Source organism: Phalaenopsis equestris, unplaced genomic scaffold, assembly GCF_001263595.1.
Source record: "Phalaenopsis equestris unplaced genomic scaffold, ASM126359v1 Scaffold000766, whole genome shotgun sequence".
In the NCBI taxonomy this organism is placed as follows: Eukaryota; Viridiplantae; Streptophyta; class Magnoliopsida; order Asparagales; family Orchidaceae; genus Phalaenopsis; species Phalaenopsis equestris.
The window spans coordinates 302,034-312,829 of NW_018165206.1; the positions used below are offsets into that span (position 1 = coordinate 302,034).

General features: G+C 33.8%; 2 protein-coding genes across 2 annotated transcripts in view; one reads left to right on the top strand and one right to left on the bottom strand.

The window, feature by feature from the left end:
- Positions 1-2,201: 2,201 nt before the first annotated feature.
- Positions 2,202-3,199, top strand: LOC110031096 (protein indeterminate-domain 16-like). Its single transcript, XM_020734141.1, has one exon. The coding sequence runs from the start codon at positions 2,764-2,766 to the stop codon at positions 3,181-3,183; it is 420 nt and encodes a 139-aa protein (XP_020589800.1). The 5' UTR covers positions 2,202-2,763; the 3' UTR covers positions 3,184-3,199.
- A 171-nt stretch (positions 3,200-3,370) lies between these two features.
- The window catches only part of LOC110031095 (alpha-ketoglutarate-dependent dioxygenase alkB), a gene marked incomplete at its 5' end in the record, with an annotated part of 28,132 nt that continues 20,706 nt past the window's right edge, over positions 3,371-10,796 (bottom strand). The window contains 5 exon segments of the mRNA XM_020734140.1: positions 3,371-3,526; positions 5,671-5,792; positions 5,871-5,937; positions 6,120-6,258; positions 7,642-8,000. Coding sequence (XP_020589799.1) covers positions 3,387-3,526; positions 5,671-5,792; positions 5,871-5,937; positions 6,120-6,258; positions 7,642-8,000 — 827 coding nt within the window.

The following is a 10,796-nucleotide window of genomic DNA, read 5'->3' on the forward strand; positions in this document are numbered from 1 at the left end:
AGTTGTCAACGAAAAAGGCTGAAGTAAGCAAAGTGAAAAACACAATACAACATAGTTGTCAACGAAAAAGGCTGAAGTATAACCATGTACAACATGATTTAACAAAAGATATATGCATAAAAACACAATCTAATAAATAACTAGTATTTGTAATAACAAAAGATTGAGGTCAAGCAATTATATTATTCAAAATATTAGCAAAGAAAATACAAATATAAAATGATTATACTCAATAAAAACATAAATAGAATCATAATGTATAGAAGGAAAATGCACCAGAAAAACATTCACTTGTAAAAATAGCAATCATTATTGTACAGTAGAAAAATGACTCTAGAAAATATAAAGTCCCTTTTAAGAAAATGATGACATTGATATTTATAATTGTATTTGTGGATGTGCTTACCCAAAAAGAAGAGAATGATCAATCAATCAGTTGTCGTATATTATATATTGAAGCTAGCCTCTTCTTCATTGCGAGACTGATTCATAAATTGAATATTGGGATACAAGAAGACAGGTGTAGCCCTACTATGAATGTTGGTTGACAGGAAGAAATGAACAAACTAAAATGAATGCCGACAGATGGGGAGAAAAAAAACCGAACCCTAACCTTGGAAGAATGTTGGATCGAGTGATGGGAAGAAAATGACGAGCCCTAAACTCTAGTCAAAGTTTTTGGTCTGTTACAATGTAGTAATTTCTCATAGGCATTTCAAGCTTAATATCTTTTTACCGAGTCAAGTCTTACGTCAAGCTCTCATTCAGTTTTTATTTAGTCTAAAAACAAAAAGTTTAATAAATTAAACTATCATTACTAAACTTAATATATATATATATATACCATCCAATTCACAAGTATTTGCATATCTAAAACTTGAATGCAAAAACATTTCTAAGAGCGTTTACATAGCACCCAATTCTTATATATTTATATATCCAACACTTTAATTTAATTTTTTACATTTAAACAAGTTAAATATTTAATAGCATATCAAATATGCCGCCATTTTATCTTTTAAGTATTATTTATTTATTATTTAATTAATTCAAGTAAAACAATGGAACAAAAATTTAGTATGCTCAGTTCATTTAAATAAAGCTCAAAATTTATTCATGTTCAATTCATTTATCGATGAACACTTATTTAATGCGCACGAGCTCTTGACACAACCAAAAAAAAAAAAAAATTTTAACAGCCCTAACCATGAGCACGTGGCAAACCGAAGGTCTTCGTAGAGAACACTTGATAGAGAAGCTATCATTGCGGCGTGAACAGAGCAGAGACTTTGTGAGCGTTCTAGAGTAGTTGCCTTACATATGTTGAGAGCCTGATTGGCCAGCTACAACTATTTTAAAAAAAAAATTGTTGTGAAACTACTAAGAAATAAAGTTCAAAAAACTGCATTTGTTATTACAAAAATTTATTTTTTTAAAAAAAATTAGTAACCCAACTTTCTAACAAGCACGACAGATAGCCATGTTTTTTAAGAAAATGAAAATTTCAGCCGCATCTTTTTAAAAACACAAGCAAAACTAAATTTTATCAAACATAAAAAATTACAATACAACACTGCACTGCTGCCCCAAAAACACCGGCTTGTAATAAGAGTACGAGAGAATGGTTTGAGGTACTCGGTATCCAATCAATTTTGGGTGAATTCAAAACAATAGAAGGAATAATAAATTTAGGATTTGAAATTCCTCAGCATGAAAATTTTAATTATTTTTCAAATAAAAAACCTAAACTTTAAAACTAATGCAATAAAATGTACAACACACTTTTAGCCTTTGAATCAAACACCCCATCTCACTCCCAACATTTTTTTTTTAATTTTTCGTCTCAACTTTTTCCCGTTTGCCAATTTCTAACATTAAAATATGAAATAAATTCTTCAGATATGCGCAGATCTAAAGCTGAGCTAAATCTATTTCATCAAAATTTACAAAGGCAATTTATTTTTAATTTATTTAATTTTATAAAAAAAAATCTCAACTATATAAATTTAATTTAAAAAATATAATACTCTAAATATAAATCATTAATATGTAAAATAAAAACATAAATCGGTTCGCTTGAGTACATTTAGGGTCCATGGACTAAAAAATTCATAATCAACTGGCTACCAAAAGGTAAAGCCAGCGGCACAGCGACAAGGCACATGGAAGTTGGGTAACTAGCAAGAACAAGCAATCCCATTAAGACCTTGGCAAAAAGTTATTGGCAACAATAAAGTAAAAGCAAGGGACAAGGCAAATAAAAGTCTCTGGCAAGCAAGAAAGAATCATACCGTCAAAAGCTTTGGCATACATCATCTTTTATCAAAATGGTTAAAAAGCAACCTAGCTGAACTAGTAGAAAACAGAGATTCTGACAGCTTGTAAATATTTTCATCTAAAGTGAATCAGAAAGGAACTGCTGATAATAGTAAAATGTGTAAATAAAGGCCTATTTCTGGTAGTGAGGAGCAGCAAAGTTAGCCCAGTAAACATAAACCTGCAGCTTATCAGACCTAACCAGCAGAAAATATAAATAAAACTAATCCTCTAAAAATGCTCAGATTTATAATTGATCAATTAAATCATTTGAGCGCACCTTAACTGGATCTAGATCCAGTATCCAAATGACATTAATCCTCATAATTTGAATGGCCATTTTGAAAAAGATGAGATACTGGAAAATAAGCAAGCGCACAGTATAAAAGGTTGACTGAAAAAACTTATAAAATCCTCACCAGTCAAGTCTCAATTAACTATTATTTCATGGAAGGTGAGAAGAGAGAATTGCAGCAGCCCTTCAATGCCGTCATCTCCACAGATGTTGCAGGTGCTTACGACCCACGGCTTGATCTGAGCTTGTCAATGAGCATCATAACATCACAGCTGACTGATAGCAACAAAGCTGACAGTAATTTGAAGATTGTGCCAGTTCCGAAGGAGGAAGCTGGAGAACAGATTCGGCTAGCTGCGTTGGAGAAGGCCTCTGCTGAGAGGATGAGAGAGCTGGCAAGACGAGAGCTAGAACAAGCGGAGAAAGAATTTAGACTAGCGAGAATGATATGGGAGCATGCAAGAGAAGAAGTAAAAAAGGTTGAGAGTATGAAGATGATTGCTACAAGAAGAATTGGCTCCACATGCATAGAAATCACCTGCCAGAACTGCCAGCAACATTTCCAGCCATAAATTAGCCTGTGTTCTTACATCATACTCTTGGATTAGCTCCAGTGGCTTTAACTCAAGACAGTATTCGGTTCAGTGATCAGCAAAATCAAGGTAATAAAAATTTTCTTGCCATGAAATTATCATCTCTATTATACACCTAAAAAAAAATCTTCTCCCACAATTTAATTCCAAGGTTCGATGCATTAATCAGTTCTGAGATGTGTCTAATTGACTTGTCTAATGTTGATATTTATCCTTGAGGTCCTGATGTAATCCCTCAAACAGATATCTGCTTCACTAGAGAATTGAGATATAAGGAGCGCAATATCTGCTTGCTCAGAGTCTGTAAATATCCTTGGAACTCCTGCATATTCAATATCAAAGAAATTAGTCGATTGCTCATGGATAATTAAAATTTGTATCGTTTTTTGGTGCCACTCTTAGATTGAGAAATCTAAGAACTCAAATAAGAAAAAAAAAGTCCTCGAAACTGTAAAGACAGATCAAGTAAACAATCAATCTTTTTCTAATTTGTTCCTTTTATATAACAAAAGGTTATTTTCTTTTCGGTGTTACAAGACGGTAAAACCAAACAACACTTAAAAGGAAAAAAGTGAGATAGCAGCTCTGATTGATAAATTGACTGTTCTCAGCTTAATTTGCCACCTATAAGGATGACGGCCTCGCTCTTCCATCCTTGAAAATTCTCTGCCTTAACTGTTTTAATGACTTCTAAATTTTTGAGAATTTTAAGGAAATCAGACATGGGGTAAATAGGATTACAGAGGAAAAGCTTAGCTGCATGACATAGAACAGCTAAACAGAACCCAACTCATATCTTGGAACTCTTTCTAAAGCTACCGAAATTAACCATGCCTATTTCAAATTGCTATAAAGCACCATATATAAGCGAAGGCCATCACTTGGCATAGCTTAAATCTACATAACTTCAACTTTGCATTTTTTTTCAGTCCAATAGAAACAAGTTTCAACCTGATCATGCAGATAACATACAAAAGCTCCAATTTAACTATATTTATCAATCAAAAGAAAACTATGGGGCTGATTCTCTGGCATAAAAGTATATTCAAGTCAACAGGGACAACTCCTTCCAACACAACAAATGACATAAAACACCTGTGGTTTTAGAATGGTAAAATGATGTTAAAAAAAAAATTAAACTTAGGTATTTCCTTGAATTCTTATTTCAGCAACAATGGGGTGAAATTACAGGTAAATAAAAAAGGAACTAACTCAGGTCAATTGAGGGAGTAGTTAACATATATGGACTTGTCTTTGTTTTAGTGGAGGGTGATTCTTTTAGATTTGAGCCCACGACTTTTTAGCTCACAATGAAGGGAAACTAAATATTACACACAGGCCTGCCCTCTGAAGGAACCTCTTTAACAGCTCTGAAAATCTTCAGATGATCTGCAAATCTAACATGTCAATGAAAGTAGATCTAGAAGCCATGGATCACAAATTAGTAAATCACGTGTGTGATTCAAATCTTATTTCTTGCTTGGTCCCTTTTCATCTGTGTGTGAAACAGAATACGTCTTTTGAGTAATATAACCTTATTAATGTTAAATAACAGAACACAAATCTTAAGAAAATAGTTCCAATTTGAGACACTTCTTCACGTCCACTAGACTGAGCTAAAAAAGCACGATGTACAAATCACAAACAATGTGCTTTACTTTGTTTTGAACTGTCAAGCATTAATGAACCAGTGATTCAGGTTGATGAGCAAAGCATTACATGAGGAACTTTTCTTATTAGTTGAGACTTTTTCCAACAACAGCTCAGTCAGTTTAAGGATATCATACCAACTTAAATAAGCTTCCTTCTAAATAAAAATTAAGCAATTAATAAAAATAAAAGTTGAATAATCTTCTTTTGGGTTTGACACTCCATCCACTCAACGAATCAAAAGTCATAATATCTGAATTTTCCATTATTCTCTAAGAACACTGGAGATTCCTTAAACTTCATCTCAATCTTAGTATAACTAGCTGCTAGAACTCTTTTCCCTTAAATTTTTATTATTGCATTATTTTAACAGTTTACTGACATCAAATGTTTTGTTTGCCATGTGTTCTCTCGAAAAAAAAATAAAGAAAAAGAAAACAAGTAGCCTTTTCAGTATTAATATCATGTATGTTATTCTTTTAAAAAGTATATATTTATTAAAATTGAGCTTCACTAAACCACGTGTTTCATGTTGTATTTATGCCTTCAGGCAGTAAACTTGGTTTCCTCAGCACAAAGTACATAGTCTTATGCTAAATTTGTAACCACCGCATGAAAGGGCAATTATGCTAGAGTAATTACAAGTTTCAGTATAAATCATTTAAGCCTATTTTAAACTATAACTATAGCTCATCTAAATTCGAGCTTCGCTGCATCATCAAAAGGATCAGAGCTGAAGTAGCATAAAAAATTCTACAATTTGTGAGGAAATGAATCTAAAATAAAAATCTTAATTATAATATAACAAAAACTGACCGTGAAAACATTCCCTTGCTCCTCCAGCCATAAGCACAATATCACCGCTCCTTAAAAACATAGCTATGGGCACGTCATCCCTAGACTTGCCTCCTAGGAGAAAAATAGCCTTACATCCAAGACTGCAGAAATAAAGGGACATATTGTCAGACGGTTTTTCACCACATAATTAACATTAAGAAGGGTTATTTTGAAAGAACCTAATGCTCACAATCGGTTTGCTCCAATCCTTTTCCATGTCATCAAGGTGGCCACCAAGCATATCACCTGAGGGATTGGAAAGTAAACAGAGGTTCCATGCAAATTCAAAATTACAACTAGTGCAACAAATAACAATTCTTTAAATTGCAAGAGACCAGTGGTTTAAACCTTAATCTCTTAAGACATATGAGCATAAGGTGACACTACTTGACATTAGAGGCTAAGCAAGAAAAATAAGGCCAACATACTTGGACCAAAATAATTAACAATTGCAGCTTCTGGCTGAAACTCCTCTCCTTTAGGCATAGCAGGCACTGCCATTTTCCTTGCAACAAGGCAGAGAGCATCAGGTATTTTTTTGTGAGGAAGGCACACATCATAATTGCGCTACAAGAATAAACATAGATTAGGCACATTGGAACCTGGAAAAAATTATTCAGTTCTTAAGCAAATCACAGACACAATAAAATCTTGAAAGCTGATACATATTAAAGCTCGGTCATCACAAGTTAAATTGCACAAAATCTATACTTTGCTTACTTCAAATACCATGCCAAACATCAGCCAAAATCATTCTAGCAAATGTTGAGCCATCTATTCAGCTTGGTTGAGCCACTTAGGATCAAGATAAAAAATCCAGTTATTTTAATTTATTCTTCTTATTGTTAACTGTTGAATCCAAATATGTCTTGTGGATCACACCCAAAGAGAAAAATAAAAATAGAGAGAGAAAGAGTGAAAGGAAAAAAGAGTGCACAGTAACACAAGCTTTGAGATAGTGAATCCAGTAGTCCCTGATTGAAGGAATGACCTCCTATTTATAGATCCTAGAGGTACCTAATAAAGTTATATCTTTGTCCCTGTTTTAATAGGAATATTACAAGTTATTATTATACATTTTCATATTTATAACCGACTCCTGGAACTGTTAATATACATAACTGACGTTGGTACCATTTCATAGTCATAAGTGCTTAAAGAGTGGCATTTAATAGCCTGGTGGCATTGTTAGTCGTTCGTCTGATAATCATTTGAGTGATACAACTTTGGAACTGTTAATATCCATAACTAACGTTGGTACCATTTCATAGTCATAAGTGCTTGGAGAGTGGCATTTAATAGCCTGGTGGCATTGTCAGTCGTTCGTCTGATAATCATTTGAGTGATACAACTGCTATTCAGATGCTATCCAGACTGACGGAAGCTGTCAAACGGAGGTAGTGCGAGGTACGAACGGCGAGAAATTTCCACCACATGTTTCTAAGCAAGGTACAGATACACAACTAACAAAAGAAAGAGAATACAACACTCTGAAGAGCATAAAAAGAGAACAAAAGTCTCTCAAAAATAATAAAAATGCCAAAAATCCTCTAAACCAAAAAAGAATAACACATAATAGTCTCTCAAGTAAAAACCCTATTTAAAAATAGAGAAATTAGAAGAAAAACATGAAGCAAAGAGAAATGGAAGGAAATCTGCAGAAAATAGGAAATAAATTTTAAGAAAGGAACTTTCCGGCTTGTTACTCCCACAATCATGGGATTCGCATGATGCAGAACCCGCGTACCGCTTAATTCCACAGAAATGGGATTGCAGGATTCCGGCATATGCTCCCATGCCATGAGAGCTCATAACTAAATCCACTAGCATGCAATTACGAGAATTAAACATAAGACTTTGCACAGTTGAATCCATATTAATTGATAAAAAAGTGTAATCCATAAGCAAATTCAGATTTACAGAAATGAAACTGATCGTGCAATTACGTACCTTAGACCAGTCAAATTGCAATCCAAGGGTGCTCCAACGCAGTTTCCGCAGAAGAACAGATGCAGGGACTGACTTGCAGCACTCAACACTATTTGTGATTATACAGTGTTCAGAAAATGAAAATCTTTGAGAGTTCAAATTTGTTTTATCATGAACCACTATAGGATCAACTGCTGAAGATGTCCGCTTTGCCTCAACCAAAACTCTATTGTTTTGAACAGCATCAAATAAATCAAAAATAGGACCATAGGCGTTTGTATGATTGGTTCTATTAGGAGGCTGAGGAAAGTTAATTAAGCTTTCCCTGATCCAGTGCACTTGTTCATCATCAGTCAGCGCACCAGGAATGAAATAAAACCCTGAACCATCGCCAAAAGTTTGAATTAAAGCAATTTTATCTAATGTAAAATCCACAGAAGTTGACTAAAAGACACGTCTATAAAGGATTACCCCAAACAAAAACAAGAAAAACTTATTGCAGGTGAGCACAGACATTTAAAGAATCTAAACAGCAGGAAAACACTTCCAATGCTTTATGGATTCTCCCAAACATAAAATTATGCATGTGTGCTTTTAGCAGAATGAAATACTGTAGACCAGAAGCTCTTTTTGATACCCCTTCTAGGGTTCTTAAAATGTGTTTAGAAAACAGGTTTTGTGGAGAGGTGGTTGTTGAATGGTAAGGGAAGAATAATATGTGAGTTCGATAGCGTATGGACCAGGATAAATATCGCTCGGCAATTGTCCTGGCTGAAAACAGCAAACATGGTGCCGAAACGACGAGGCATGAATGTCGAGGAGGTTCACCACCTATTACTGCACAAGCTACGGATACATCACTTGCAAAAGGAAAAGGGGACAGCATTACATTAGGGTAGAAAGCACATATACAATCTCTAAAACACACAAACCAAATCAAAATACCGAAAGAAAATAGAAACATAAAATATAATTAGTTCAGACAGCATTACATTGGGGTAGAAAGCACAGATACAATCTCTAAAACACACAAACCAAATCAAAATTCCGAAAGAAAATAGAAACATAAAATATAATTAGTTCCCTGCTATAAAGAAACCCAAATTCTAATAATATAACATAAAATTTGGGTCCACAATAGCCTAGCGGCAGGAGATTAACAAAAGAAACCCACCAACTCAATTATGGGACAGAAAACCCTGCGCCCAGTCATATCAATTTTGTGGAATCATGGAAACCAGGTTTCCAGTTCGAAGGCCTGCTAGGATTGCGGTATCCAGACAGAAAGGTGCTTCGCATCCGTGCCACTTTATATATAATTTCCACATCGCCTACGGCAAAAAAAATAAATGTGCATGAATAGCAAACGTGATATAGTAAAAAAAACAATGAGGCATGCATTTCTAGGGATCTTGGCGCCTAGACACCATAGATAAACTTGCAAACACTTGTATAGGGTCATCTGGCGCAACCCAATTTTTGTCCAACAAAAAATTTTGCAACACAGCTTGGTCTATTGCTTCATTGGCACTTCTCAAAAAATGACAGGCACACTTTGGTATCAGTTGAATACAAACTACATTATTGAATCAAGCTTTATCAATCAATCCTAATTAAAAATTCCTACTCTTAATCCCATTTATAATTTTCTGTAAGAAAATATTTAACATACTCATAGACCTTGCAGAGACTCACCCCAGAGCACTATCTATACTCCTAGGGTTTGGACAGTTAAAATTACCCCTACCAAAAAAGGCACCTAGCACTCCACTAAGACAAAATGATAACCCTTCATTTTAAATCTTCCATGATCTATACAATTTTATTGAACCATGAATTCATTATTGAACAAGAGCTAATGATTTTCCTAGTTACTCCTTTTTCCATTTTTCCTGACATAGAAAACCACTTCACTCTACCATTTTCTTCAGCATTATTGCATCTCATAAGGTCAAGGGAGGGGCTTCATTCCAACTTGCGCCATACAAAATTTGATTCATCCCAAATTCAAGAGAAAGGACAAAAAATGGCCCCTCAATTACTTGTGAAGGTCCATTTTAGTCTGGACTATGTAGAAGACCTGATTCAGTCCCCATAATTTTTAAACAGAGACCAAAATAGTCCATATAAACTAACAAAAATTATAGTTAATGAGGTAAAAAATGTGAGCATTCTAGAAAAAAATTTTTCTTTTTAATTTTTTCAGTAAATCAAATTTCCAACTTATCTTATCTCCCTGCGTAAAACAACTAAATTAGCAAACAACATTAGTATATCGAGATCGTACATGTTGCGGACCGAGCTAATTTTCTATAAAAAATAATTTTAGATGGCATTTTTTTACAATATTTTTTTTTTTATCATGAGACTAAAATAAAAAAATACTTATCAAACAAAATATTCATCACAAAAAAATCAGCTCGCTTAGCAAGCACGTGATCTTATTCTACTCATGTTATACATAAAGTTAGCTGCTTCACACAAGAAAATAAAATAAGTAAGATAACAGATATAGCAAAAATTTTGAGAAGAAAATATATTTCCTAAAATACCCTCATTTGTACCATTATTAATTAAGGCCCTGATTGGGATTACTTTTTGTTTTTTTATGATTATTTTTTTTAAGTCTATTTTGTTTTTTTTTAATTGTTTTCTATTTTACGTTTCTAGAAAGCGTGTTTGGTATTGTTTTGATTTATCTATTTTAAAAAATAAAAAATATAAAATATGTTTGATTGGGTATTTTCTTTTTTTTTAAAAGAAAAAACTATAATTTAAAAAAAAATATCATGAATGTGAGAGTTTCGTGCCACACTAGCTTGATTAAAGATGTCGAAAAAATAAATAGGAAAGTTTGGCTGTTAGATATGAAATTTGTAAATACATGAGAATTGTGTGGTATATATGTATCTGCGCCTAAAAGAAGAAATGATTCCTGTTGCAGGCCCAAAGGCAAGATCTCTGAGCCTGAAATAACACAAATCAGCAGAAACCTTACTCTCATCCCATGTTAATAGTAACTAGGGGTGTAAACGAGCCTCGTGTTCGACTCATTTATATTTCGAGCTCAAAAATTGTTCATGTTCGGCTCGTTTGCTGAACGAGTCGAACACGAGCTGTTCACGAACAAAGAATCTTTTTAACAACCCTAATCATGTAGCCATAAGATCATAAGG